Below are 14,000 nucleotides of genomic sequence, written 5' to 3' on the forward strand. Positions count from 1 at the left end.
TTGATGGGGAGAGGATTCAGAATGTGCTCTGGATTTGGGTTTCAGTATGTGTGCTGTCTGCTGCCAGAGACATTTAGCAGATGGACTTGGGGAGATGGGCCTGGGCCTGGCCGGGGAGGGGGCCTCAGGGTAAGAAGCCCTTCATGAGCTGGGCTGGCTCTACCTTTTCCATTTAGCTATTTAGACCCTGGCCCACTCTGAAGTCTATCACAAGGTTAAAGAGACTCAGCTTTTTGTTGTCACTGTCTTTCATTTTCAGCAGTTTGATTATGATGGGTATGGGTGTGGATTTCCTTGTGCCTTTCTGTTAGGGGTTTGCTGAGCTGCTTGAATCTTTAGGTTTATGTCTGTTGTCAAATTTGGGGATCTTTTAGCCATTGTGCGTTTAAATATTTGTTTCTGCACTGCATTCTTTCTCTTCCTCCTCTGGGATCCCAATAACTGAGTGTTAGACCTCTTGATATTGCCCCACTGGTCCCTGAGGTTCTTTTCATGTCTTTTTCAAATCATTTTTCTCTTTGTTGTTCAGATTGGATACTCTGTATTTATCTGTGTTCAAGTTCACTGACTCTTTCTTGTGATATATTCATTCTGCTATTGAGCCCATCCACTGAGATTTTTATTTTGGTTATTGTATTTTTCAGGTCTCAAATGTCCTTTAGGCTCTTTATATATCCTGTTTCTTTGCTGAGACTTTCTTTCCATTGGTTTCAAGAGTGTACACACACTTACTTCTTGGAATGTTTCTGTAATAGTTGCTTTTAAGTTTTTGTCAAATAATTTCAGGATCTGTGTCATGTCATTGGCTTTTGTCAACTGTCTTTTCTCCACACCAATTGCGATTTTCCTGATTCTTCATATGCTGAGTAGTTTTGAGTTATATCCTTTTGTGTGTATAATATCATGGAGGCTCTGTTGTTGTACAGTTGCTCAGTCATGTCCAACTCTTTGCAACCCCATGGACTACGGCTTCCCTGTCTTTTACCATCTCCCAGAGTTTGCTCAAACTCATGTCCATTGAGTTGATGATGTCATCCAACCATCTTGTCTTCTGTTGTCCCCTTCTCCTCCTGAGTCTCTGAGTTGTGTTTAAATGCTATAGATAATGTCCATATATCAATATTTGTTTTTCCTGGTAGTTGAGCCGGTTGGGTTGAGGTCTCAATTTCCAGCCAGCCTTTTATGGATTGTGATTTCACTCTCAGTTGTCAGTTCTGTTTTAAAAATTGTGCAGTGGTCTTCAGATCTGTCCCACATGCATGACACCCAGTGGCCAGACTCAGTCCTGGTGGCGGTCTGTCTGTTAGCCTGGTTCTCCAAGTCTTTGATATGCTAACAGATGCACATGCGCATGCACATATCTAGGTGTCTAGGGATGGGGGGAGGGGAATTGGTTCTAGTACACCTGCAGATAAATCAAAATCTGTGGATGCTCAAGTGTCATACAGTGATATACTGCTGCTGGCCCCCAGTATCCCCAGGATTCTGCATCCACAGATATTGAAGTGAAAGTGAAAGTATCTCAGTGGTGTCCAACTCTTTGTGACTATAAGTCCATGGAATTCTCCAGGCCAGAATACTGGAGTGGGTAGCCTTTCCCTTCTCCAGAGGATCTTCCCAACCCAGGGTTTGAACCCAGGTCTCCCACATTGCAGGCGGGTTCTTTACCAGCTGAGCCACAAGGGAAACCCAAGAATACTGTAGTGGGTAGCGTACCTTCTCCAGCAGATCTTCCTAATCCAGGAATCAGATGGGGTCTCCTGCATTGCAGGTGGATTCTTTACCAACTGAGCTATCAAGGAATCCCCACAGATATTAAGGGCTGACTGTATTATCTAGTTCCCTGTGTTTCTGAACCTCTGGCTAGAAAGGTTAGACTTTAGTTATAACACCCTTCCTATGACTATGCGCAAGTCCAAAGCCAAGCTGTTTGAGAAGAGAGAAAATACTCAACTGGGTTTTCCCCTGCCCTCTTGGGACCACAGCCTCAGATCAGAGAAGAAATTTCCCTTTCCTAAGAGTTTTAGGTTCTTGCAGACTCCTGCTGTGGCTTCCACTACAGTGGGATGGCCTAGGAGTTGGGGCGCTAGAATGGAGGAACGGAAATACAATGCGAGGGGGAAATAGGGAATCCTCCTACTTTCTCTGAGCATTAGGAGACCCTTCCCCCCTTAAGCCTGCGCTAGAGGGCTTCTCTGGAGCTCTTGGTCTGTGCACCTCCAGTGCGAGACCACCTTGACTGGGGGCACGAGGGGGATGCCAGAAGAAAAACAGTGATGCCTTCACTGCTGCTTCCTGGTACTTTGAATTCTGGTCTTTCCCAGCCTGCCTGCCAGTATTTACTTTTCAGATTTCTCAAATAGCTGCTTTAGTGCGTTATGTCCAGGTTTTATTGCTGTATTCACTGCCAGACACAGGGTGGGGGTGTGCTTACCCATGTTATCCAGAACTGAAACTGAGATTTTTTTTTTAAAAAAACAAAATTTTTGCATGGGGACCTGAATTTTAAATGCGTGTAACTGACCCTTACTCTTTCTGAAGCAGGGCCGATTCTGAGAGAAAGATCAGTTACATGAAGCTGGGGGGAGGGACATGTGAGCTGCTACCCCAGAGGCTCTGAAAATCACACTTGAGTGAAGTCCTAGAAACTATGATTATCCCAGGGCATCCCAGAAAGGCAGTGGCTGGTGCTCACACGCTCCCTGTTGTGTCTGGATGACTGCTCTGCCCAGGTCCCATTCTGTGCCTCCCCCTCTCCCAACAACTCCCCCAACTCCCCTTCTCCTTTTAAAAAAGAACAATTTCCTTCGATCTTTGTTTCCTGCCCACTAACAGATGCTGTTAATTAGCACAAAATTGCAGCAAAATTGCTAAATAAATAGATTTTGCTTGTTTTGAGTTTGTTTTTTTCCAGAAAGCTTAGGCTTTCCAACATTAACTCATTGCACGCGCTCAGCGTATTTGTTTAGTTTGAGTCAAGGACTCACAGCCTTGTTCTTTTCCACAGGCACAACCATAACGCAGAAAATCAATTGTTAGCTATCTCTCACAACAGAAAATTGCTGTTTCTAAAACCTTTCAAGAGCTTATTAGCTGTGGGAATGTGAATCTGAGAATACTGAAACTTGGTAAAAATACCCCACTCTACCAATTATCAGTCACAATAAAGAAACTGATCATTTAAATCACTGATCATACAGTTTCATCCCCAAAGAGCTGTAGCATTGAAACACAGAGGAATGGACTATTAGACTCTTTCTTTGGTTTTTAGTTTAAAAGAAAGTAAAAAATATATATGTGTGCTTGTCTAAAACCTGCTTGTACAACTGGTGGTGGCACTGTTGCTAGTTTGACACTTTCTGTGTGGCCTATGTGAGGTCATTCATGGGTGTGGGAGAAATGACTTGTGAAGAAGGAAGCTGTTATGCCAAATTTCAAGGCAAAGAAAGCTTTTGCACAAGACAGAATTGATGATTCTCTTTTCAGGTCATGGGTGGGTCTGCTTTTATATGTATATATACATTTTAATGCAACCAGTTTTGCTTGAGGCTTATGGTCTTGAATTAATATATTTCTATTATGTGCGTATGTGTAGGCTGGTAGGCAAAAGAGTATTTTAAAAGATTGCTTTATTTTTTGCATTATCTTTTAATAGTGAAACCTTGGAATTTAGTTTCTTTGGCTTGAAAGAATCATTTTCCTTTTTCCAGAAACAAATTTGATGCTGAAGTCATAAATTATAAAAATATGTGAAAGCCTCACAGTTGTGCTTGTTGCAGTTTTTAGAGCCAGATACATTATCTCTGTGCACTGACTTGGGCTGACTCAGCAATCGCTTTTTACCCTTTGGGAAGAGATTCTCAGATGTCTGCAAAATAGCCCCCAAACAACATGAGTTAGCTGTGTATAGAATCCTTTGCTTAATGTGAATTTTTTGAAAATTTTTTCTATATAATCAAACAATTTCCCCTCTTTAGAAGAAGCCAGTTCACTTTGCAATGCATGTTTTCTGGAGGAAGAGCCAGATAAATCCTTCACAGACAAAAGTAGGTGGAGGCTGCTTCCTTTCCTCAGAGATCTGGGTCCCTGCCTTTCCTGGGATGCTTATCTCTGTTGGAGGAGGTGCTCCTTTGTCTGAGTGGCCTCTTGATTTATGTTTGGGGCAGGACCACAGATTGCAAAGGAATTGAGCAACCCCTGGCCCCACCCCTGCAAGGGTTTAGGAGCCTGACCACTTCTCTGTGGCAACACATTGTGTAGGCTCCATTTGACACTTCGGTTCAAGCCTGTTGGGGACAGATGGATCTGCCCCAATCCCCAGTGACAATACCTCCACCACCTTCTGCTTAAGCTGCTCCTTTACTGACCTGAGGAGGAAGTGGAGGCAACAGATGGGACCAGGAATCTACCTTCCCACCCCCTGGGAGTGATGGGGGTAACCTTGTCTGGTCACTTGATATTTGGAGCACATGGATAACAGTGTACTTTGGCATTTAGGGAGTTGTTTGGGGAGTTGTTTCTTTTTAAAAGAAAAAGTTTTTTTTTTTTTTTTTTTTTTTTTGCCCTGTTGTAGTAAACACCAGCCTTCAGTGTTTTAAGGTGCTCCGGGAATTCTGTGGGATTTTTTTTGGTGTTGTTGTTGTTTTCTTTGTTTGTGGGATTTCTGAAGGACAAATATTGATGTGTGCACTAGAGAATTAAGACAAATGATAATTGAAAGAGATGATAAAAGCTAGTGGTTTCCTTGGGGAAATAATCACAAACTGCTGTCAGGCTGATTCCAATGAGAACATTACTTTATGTGAAATGTTTTTTAAACAGCTCAACCAAAGCATTAAGCCAGAGCACTTTTGAGGGCATCTCTCTGCTGTATATTTCTATTATATCCCCACCTGAGAACCCTCAACTTATTCACTGTCCCAGCTGTTGTGTTTAGCTTTTTCATGCTGAACTCAGTGGAACTGAGAAATATCAGATAGCAAGATGGATACAGCTTGTGGATTCTTAAGATAATTGTATAGTTTTATCATATTGAGTCACCTCCCCCTATAGATCCACTATTATTGATCCAGAATGTTACCTTTGTGTGTTAGCCCAGGTTATGTGCTTCTATGTTTAAAGTGTCTCTTTAATGAGAATTCGGGGCTTCTCACATTGGAGACTGCTTCCCATAATCTATATTTGTATTTTCTGGCATATTTTTGGATTGGCACTTGGATCCTTCATCTCTCTTGTAACACCATTGTGCCTATAGAGATTTCAGTCAAAGCTCTTGCAGAACTTTGTTGCATTTATTGGTTTACACAGCTGTGTCCTATATTAAATTGTAACCCAGATCCTGGCACAAGGCACAAATGACCACTGAATGAGTGAATGATTCCCTGGTTAAGTCTCAATGCCTCTTTCCAAAGGATGCTGTGTGGGAGGCCTTTCACTTGCCTCTCCAGGTCCACTCTCCATCTTGATCCCCTACTCCTCACCCCAGTAGGCTGACCTATGGACCAACCACAGCCTCCCGCTTCTTTAGCTTCTCTTTCCATTTGACAGTTAGGGTGAGTGTGTATTTTAATAGGACTGTATGTGATCGGATTGGCTGTATTTCTATTAAACACCTTCTCCATGCAGTTTCCCTCTTTGGGTTCCACAAATTCCCCCCCTCTCCCTGCTCCTTCCTGCTCAGGATTTGGAAGGGCTCCCTGGTGCTACAAGCCACAGTTATTGCATTACTCCTTATTGGTTTCCTAAGCTCTGCCTTCATGAAAACTGCTGGGCTGGATGAAGCACAAGCTGGAATCAAGATTGCTGGGCGCAATATCAATAACCTCAGATATGCAGATGACACCACCCTTATGGCAGAAAGTGAAGAAGAACTAAAGAGCCTCTTGATGAAAGTGAAAGTGGAGAGTGGAAAAGTTGGCTTAAAGCTCAACATTCAGAAAACAAAGATCATGGCATCCAGTCCCATCACTTCATGGCAAATAGGTGGAGAAACAGTGGAAACAGTGACAGACTTTATTTTTGGGGGCTCCAGAATCACTGCAGATGGTGACTGCAGCCATGAAATAAAAAGACACTTCTTGAAAGAAAAGTTATGACCAACCTAGATAGCATATTAAAAAGCGGAGACATTACTTTGCCAACAAATGTCCATTTAGTCAAGGCTATGATTTTTCTGGTAGTCATGTATGGATGTGAGAGTTGGACTATAAAGAAAGCTGAGCACCAAAGAATTGATGCTTTTGAACTGTGGAATTGGAGAAGACTCTTGAGAGTCCCGTGGACTGCAAGGAGATCCAACCAGTCCATACTAGATAAAATCAGCCCTGAATATTCATTGGAAGGACTGATGTTGAAGCTGAAACTCAAATACTTTGGCCACCTGATGTAAAGAGCTGACTCATTGGAAAAGACCCTGATGCTGGGAAAGATTGAAGGCAGGAGGAGAAGGGGACCACAGAGGATGAGATGGTTGGATGGCATCATCGACTCAATGGACGTGAGTTTGAGTAAACTCTGGGAGTTGGTGATGGACAGGGAGGCCTGGCGTGCTGCAGTCCATGCGGTCGCAAAGAGTTGGACACGACTGAGAGACTAAACTGAACTGAACTGAAACTCTGCCTGCACCTTTATAAATAGTCTCTCTACTAAATTCTTCCCATCGTATCCTGCTGGGACCTGACCGACATATCCCAATTCACCCAGATGACAAAGTTCTTTGTAACCTAGATATCATAATCTGTGTCTCTTGCATTATTTCAAGTAAACACTCTCTTCTAGGATGGCCTACAACCAAATCAGAGTCAGATAGAGCAGGGGTCAGCAAGCTCCAGCCTTGCAGGCCAAATCCAGCCTGCCATCTGTTTTTGTAAATGCAATTTTATTAGAGCACAGTCCTGACCATTTGTTTATTTACTGTCTTTGGCTGCTTTTGAGCTACAACAGGCGGTGAGGAATTGCAGCAGAAACTGTATGGCCTGCAAAGACTAAAATATTTGCTGTTTGACCTCTTATAGAAAAAATTTACAGATTCCTGATTTAGAGGAAAACTATAACATGAAAACTTTATTGTTTTCATAAAAAGTCTCCTGGGTCAGGCACTGGGGTACTTGTCAGGATCCCATGAGACTGATGTGGGGAGTTTGAAACCCCAGGCCTGGACAAACTTGCAGGCAGCTTTGTGTTGCTGTGCTGATAGCAGCAGCAACCTTAGATGCAAAAGGAGTGTAACCAAGCAAAGCTAAGAGGCATTTGTACTTAAATGTGTCTGTAACTTATGATTTTGTAGTTAATAATTTCCTGAAAAGAATGGCTTTCCCCAATGTTTCAGCATTTCTCTATCAAGCTTATTTTGTATATATCTGTCTCACCCACCAGACTGTGAGTGCCTCTCAGGAAGTTCCGGGTTTTGTTCATATGGGTGCCAACTAGTGGCTGGCACAGAGTGGCTGATGCTCAATAAATATTGTTTGACCAAATGGTAATCAACAACTAATTTAAAGATGAAAAAAAGAAATGGGGGGTGGGAGTCATTAACTGGGAAGATTTATTACTTAATGTTCTCAGACTCTCCCTGGCTAGAGTCTCTGCCTCCTCAGCCTTCATAAACAAGAACAGCTATATGGGAAGCCTATTCCCCAAGAAAAGGTGCCCCTCATGGCAGACTGACTATATATGATTTGCAGGGCTCAGCACAGAATAAAAATGTTGAGCCTCTTATTTAAAAATTAAGAGTTTCAAGACAGTGTCAGCACTGAGACAAACACAAGCCCATCTAAGAATGTACAACTTGTGTGCCTATGAAACTGGCCCTGTGCTAAGGACTCCTGAGGAAGAGTCAGCCTGTGGGTGATCAGTGAGTGTTCTTTCCATCCGGAGGACTGCAGGGTGCTCTGCCACTATCTGTCTGGCTGCTGAGACTGTGGACTCTCGGGACTTGGTACAGTGATATGAGTCTTGTAATGCCTAACCTGGAATAATGCTTTATCACTTACATAGTGTCTGCATTTATCTCAGACCCACATGCCAGAGTGTACTGTGCTTCCCCATGCCCACACACTTGGCTTGATGTTGACTAACCAGCTTGCCCTTCATTCTTCTTGCTTTCTGTTTAATCCCAAGTCACCTAGGCCATCCCATTTAAGGGCAAATATATATATATGTACTAAAGTGCCCCATTACCAAGGCGATGCCAAAGAATGTACAAACTACTGCACAATTGCACTCATCTCACACACTAGCAAAGTAGTGCTCAAAATTCTCCAAGCCAGGCTTCAACAGTACATAAACTGTGAACTTCCAGAGGTTCAAGCTGGATTCAGGAAAGACAGAGGAATCAGAGATCAAATTGCCAACATCCGCTGGATCATTGAAAAGGCAAGAAAATTCCAGAAAAACATCTATTTCTGTTTTATTGACTATGCCAAAGCCTTTGACTGTATGGATCACAACAAACTATGGAAAATTCTTCAAGTAATGGGAATATCAGACCACTTGACCTGCCTTCTGAGAAATCTGAAACATCATGAGAAACGCTGGGCTGGAAGAACCACAAGCTGGAATCAAGATTACCAGGAGAAATATCAATAACCTCAGATATGCAGATGATTCCACCCTTATGGCAGAAAGCAAAGAAGAACTAAAGAGCTTCTTGATGAAAGTGCAAGAGGAGAGTGAAAAAGTTGGCTTAAAACTCAGCATTCAGCAAATTAGTACAGCCACTATGGAAAACACTGTGGAGATTTCTTAAAAAGCTAGAAATAGAACTACCATATGACCCAGCAATCCCACTTCTGGGCATACACACCGAGGAAACCAGATCTGAAAGAGACACGTGCACCCCAATGTTCATCGCAGCACTGTTTATAATAGCCAGGACAAGGAGTGGGTGACAGATGGTTCTTGCCATAATACCTGTCTTAGTCTCCTCTGGCTGCAGTCACAAAATACTACAGACTGGGTGGCTTATAAGCAACAGAAATTTATTGCTCATAGTTCTGGAGGCTGGATGTTCAAGATTAGTGTGCCAGCATGGTTGGATCCTGGTGAAGGTCCTCTTCCGGGCTGCAGATGGCTGCCTTCTTGCTGTGTCCTCACATGCTGGTAGGGCCCCAGGAGCTAGAGCACTAATCCTATTCATGAAGGCCCCACCCTCATGATATAAGCACCTCCCAAAGTCCCACCTCCTAATATCATCATATTGGGCATTAGGATTTCAACATAGGAATTTGGGGGGCAGGGACACACATTCAGACCATTGCAATATCTGACTGGAGAACAATGTGTGTACATGATCCTTGTTTTGTCCCCAGAACCCTTCCTGCAAAGCTGTTAAAATGGGCTCCTGAACCACACTTTATGGTGAGGAAGGGGGCAGGGGAGGGTTGTGTACATGAATGATCCCCAGAACCCTCCCCTACCCCCTTCCTCACCATAAAATGGGGTTTGGGAGCCCATCCGAACCACTTTGCAGGAAGCTCTGTGCCAAGACTCCCAAAGTCTTTCCTCACACGAGATGTTCACCCTGCCAACTGCTGGGGCTTCTCCTTGCCCAGGCTCCTGACCTTCCTCATCCTACACCCTGCACCGTACTCTGCCCTTGGGATCACAGTGAGTCTCCTGGAGGTTTCCAGGTGGTGACCACTACAGGTGGGGAACTTGAGCTCTAGAAAGGATTTCATGACTAGAGCTTCCTTTTGACTGGAGGTATCCCCAGTTTTGATTCTTCTAGATCACCACTACTTTCCTCCAACCCTTCATCTACTCTACCCTTGCCACAAAAGGAGGCTTAGGATTCTGATCACTCTGCTCCTGGGAGCTCCTTGCATCTTCTGCTGAAAGCTAGAGCTTGTCTTGCAGTGCTAGAAAGCCACCATTGCCAACCCTGGTGGTACAAGCTCCAAGGTCTGTTGGCAGGTGCATGGTGCAGATGACAGGGGTACTGATGTCTGGAATACCCAGTGGTCCCCCTTCTCCTCCCCTGCATTTCCTCTGCTAGGAGCGGGGGGTACCCAAGCACCCTGAGGATTCAGGCATTATGGTGTCATGACAACAAAACTGGGCCTTAGGAGGCACCTATTTCTGAAGCTGTAACCCATAGACTGTGGAGGTTTTTTCCACAATGGGGAGAAGCTCCGGGTAATACAAAGCTGCAGTTGAGAGAGCTTGATGGGGTCAAGTGGAGTTTGCCTTTGATCAGAAGCTTGAGACAGACATCCCATCTGGCTTTTGCAGTCTCCTGTTTAAGCTGGTAGCTGGGCTTTCTCAGGCCTCGTTTGTCTCCCTGTGACTCATGAGGCCTTCGTGATAGCAGCCCCAAACCACCTCCCTGCTGCTCAAGAGCAGCAGTGTTTGTTTTGCAGGAGGCAAACAGTCTTACCTCCCTGATACTCTGCAACCCTCCCCACCCCCCACCCCAGCCTCCTGATCCTTTTCACACTAACCTATGTTTTGTCCTCTCAGGGTCCCCGGTGGCAAATAGACCTCCAGCCTTGGGCAGGCCCTGCTCACTCCCTGGATGAAGAAGCCTTGCGGTTCCTGAGATACATCAGCACCATTCAGGTTGTGTTTCAAGCACAAGTGGGTTTGGAAACTAAAAGTTGCCAGTTGCCCCCTTTAAAGGATTTGGCAATAAGGGTCTGGGAAGTTTCTCAGTGCCTCCTGATAGATGCTGGGAAGTTTCTCAGTGCCTCCTGATAGATGCTTGATAGGGACAGTTTCTGAGGCCTTACTGCTTAAATCTATCTGCTCACCTAGAGGCAGATAATAGGTGCCTTCCATCTGCTTTGGCATCTTATCCCTTCCAGGAGTATCGTCACCCCGAGATGTTTTAATGATTCATCGCAATGTGTTTTAAAGATCCACTTTAGAAAATTGCTTTGGGAAACCATTTGAAGTGACAGGTTCTTGCCCTTGAGTAGGCAGTCCAGTGTCTCACAAAACCATCATCTGGAGATTCAAGTCCCAATTTGGAGAAATCTGCCTTCTTACTTTTCTGCCACAGAAGGTTGGCAGACAGAGACGCGTTAGGCCTGAGAGCCAAGGAGACTTTGCAGGCAGTCAGAAGAGAAGCTAATGAATCCGAAGGCTCTCTGTTCCTAAGGCCCTTTAAATCATTACTGAGCACCGCCTTCATTAGTGACTTAACGCATTGTGGCAGCTCCTGCCCGGCGCCCCGAGTGGGCAGAGACCCTTCATTAAGGAGAGTCTATGACTCTTGACACATTAATCAGGAGGTTCCATTCTCAAGTAGCCTGATCCTGAGGAAAGAGAGATGGAAAAGGAAATCAAGGCCTTAGGGAAACTTCACCCTGGACTGAGAGTGCTAGTAAATTAAGAACTCAGACCGCCTGTGAAGCTTCAGCCCCAGAAGCTGCATTGTAGAGCTGGTATGGTACTGAGGGGTCCCCAGGCCTTTTGAGCTCCCTTCAGCCCACTGGCTCTTGACATCCCACTCTCTCTGCCCAGTCTCACTGGCGGCCAAGCCTATTTTTCATCCATGGAGGAACATATATTTCTGGAATTTTAGAAGGCTAATTTAGGGATAAAAAAAAACCTTCATTTCTCATATGATGCAGTCAGACAACCAGAGATTTCAATACTTGTCACCTAGACATGGAAGTAAAAGCTTGTTGAATTCATCATGAGTAATGGGATGATAAATTGGTCCCTGCGCTTTACATAATTTCATCTTATTTTGCTGCTGCAAATTAATTTGGTGGACTTACACTGACTTAATTAAAATACTGAAGTTTTAATTTTATAGTTTGGTTTTACATAAAGAATAAGAAACTAAACCTCTTAACTGTGACTTGAAGAAGCCCTTAAAAGCCCCAGAGAAAGGTGTTAAAAGTATGAGTTGAATTTGAGAATGGTGGGCTTAACCCCCTGCCCCTCCCCCCACAAAAATTGACCATGTGAAAGCCTCGAAATTCCATTTTATATGTATTTCAGGTTAATGTTCTGTAACTTATAAAAGGCATATTAACTTAAAAGAAGCTCTTGAGGCATGAAAGCATCATTTCAAGTCCCTCTTCAAGTTTTCCCATGAGTTATGGACTGAGAGGGAAAAATTCTTTAAAAAAAAGCATCCTGTGATGTGGTCTGATGTTGTGATCCTGGGCAATTTATTTTGCTTGTCTGGTCTGACTGTTCTGATCTTGGAAAGGAAGAGATTGTATCAAATTCTAAGGTCCCTCCCAGCTCCGTGAGCTTTTACCATAAGACTGGTATAGAATTGTTATTAACCAAGTATTACTGAACACCTACTCTGTGCCAGAAATGTAGGCCTTGGGGATAGTCTCTGCATTCAAGTGGCTAACAAACTAGTTGGGAAGGTAGATAAATGGACATATAATTATTATTCACCTTGAGGAGTATAGTAATAGAGATTTTGTTGTTGAAGCTCACTAGAAGGTTTTGCATCCTCTAGAAGGCACTGGATAAAGTTCCAGACCTCACAATGGTTTTGTAATCAGAGGTCATTTTACCAGCTAAAGTCCCGTGCTTTTGTGTACTTCTGAATCACTAGCCCAAGAGCTGGGAGCTCATCAGAGATGACACTAACTGGTGTAATTGGAATCCTACTAACCAGTGCTCCCTCCCCTTTTCTCTGTTCTGCAGAGCTTTTCAGCTGTGTTGGAAGCTTGTGCCTCTTTTAGAACTCATCTCGACAATGAAAGCCTACAAAACTGGCAGAATATTAGAATCCCTATTACCTAAAATTTTCACAGTTAGCAGTAATGAGTCATATGGGCAAGCAAAAAAAAACCCCAAAAAACAATAAACCAAAAAAACCTCTGTAGATACTTGAGCAAATTCCACTTCCATCCTCTTATGCTGGTTTTTTATATATATATATTTATATTTATATATATATATATATATATATTTCCCTCAAATCCATATTCAGGCTTGTACAGCAAAACCTAGCATTTGATATGTTTATCATTGATTTATTCATTCATCAATTCAGCAGACATTTGTTGAGTACTTGCTCTGAGGAAGATATGGTGTTAGGCACTGGCTGGGATGTCAAACTTGAATTAAATACCCCCACACACTGGCAAACGGCTAGGGAGCAAGAGAGCTGTTGTTCTTTAGCAGAGTGGACAGATAGGTAGGTAAGCTTCCCCAGGCCCAGGGAGCTTGGGAACAGGAGCACAGAGCATGGGACAGTGTGACATTAGACTGTTGGGGGGAAGGTGCCCGTGGACTTGTGATTGTGGTGACCTTAAAGGTGTGGTTGGGGACCTGCATTTTTTAATGAAACACCAAAGGATATGGTATTTGGTTCGAGTGGGCAGAATATCAAGTTCAGTTTTAGTAGGTATTGTTTTCTAGTGTGAAAGGCTGTGATTGCATCTCTGAGTTCTGGCATAGATGATCTGCTGCTAACAAGAAATGGTTAAATCATAAACCCAGTGCTCTGTTCTAAAGGAAAGCTCCAGATTCAGCTTTTTATGGCAACCCCCAAACCATATGCCTTCAGGAAGCATGGCTTGCAGTACAAAATTAATATAAGCAACAGTTGCTGTTTTAAAAAGAAAAAATACGTTTTAAAGTCAGCCTATCTATCTATCTAATCATCTACTCATCCAACTGTTTCTAAGAATGACATAAGAACCTACGGCTCTGGACATTCAGATTTTGCACATTTATTAATAGAAGAATAGTTTCTATTATATTTACTGCTGCACACACATACACACACATTCACACTCACACAAATTTGGATAAGAGCAACAAAAATACAACTCTTTCCTTGATATTTTACCTTTCAAAATAATGTATTACTTTAACATGCAATTTGATTATTGAAGTGATTCTTGCCAACGTACCCAAAATTTAAGGGTTCCTTTTGCCAGATTCTGGTTATGGGTTGGCAGAAATGCTATTCAGGCTTTTGGGATACAAAATGAAATGAAAATAAATTAGATCTCCTCAACTTAAATTAACTAAAAGGCATTTCAGGAAACACTTTTTTTTTCTTGCAATCTGTTTTC

At 43.2% G+C, this 14,000-nt stretch overlaps 1 protein-coding gene across 5 annotated transcripts in view; it reads left to right on the top strand.

The window, feature by feature from the left end:
- The window catches only part of METTL24 (methyltransferase like 24), a 138,046-nt gene that overhangs the window by 31,300 nt on the left and 92,746 nt on the right, over positions 1–14,000 (top strand). For 4 of the 5 annotated variants that reach the window (XM_070449970.1, XM_070449969.1, XM_070449968.1 and 1 more), the window contains exon 2: positions 10,459–10,557. The exons of the other annotated variant lie outside the window; for it this stretch is intronic. Coding sequence is in view for 2 of the 4 variants with exons in the window: in XM_070449968.1 (XP_070306069.1) it covers positions 10,459–10,557 (99 nt within the window). In the remaining 2 variants the exon portion in view is untranslated. The remainder of the gene's footprint in view (positions 1–10,458; positions 10,558–14,000) is intronic. 5 annotated transcript variants of the gene reach the window in all.

Source organism: Odocoileus virginianus, chromosome 19 (assembly GCF_023699985.2).
Source record: "Odocoileus virginianus isolate 20LAN1187 ecotype Illinois chromosome 19, Ovbor_1.2, whole genome shotgun sequence".
NCBI lineage: Eukaryota > Metazoa > Chordata > Mammalia > Artiodactyla > Cervidae > Odocoileus > Odocoileus virginianus.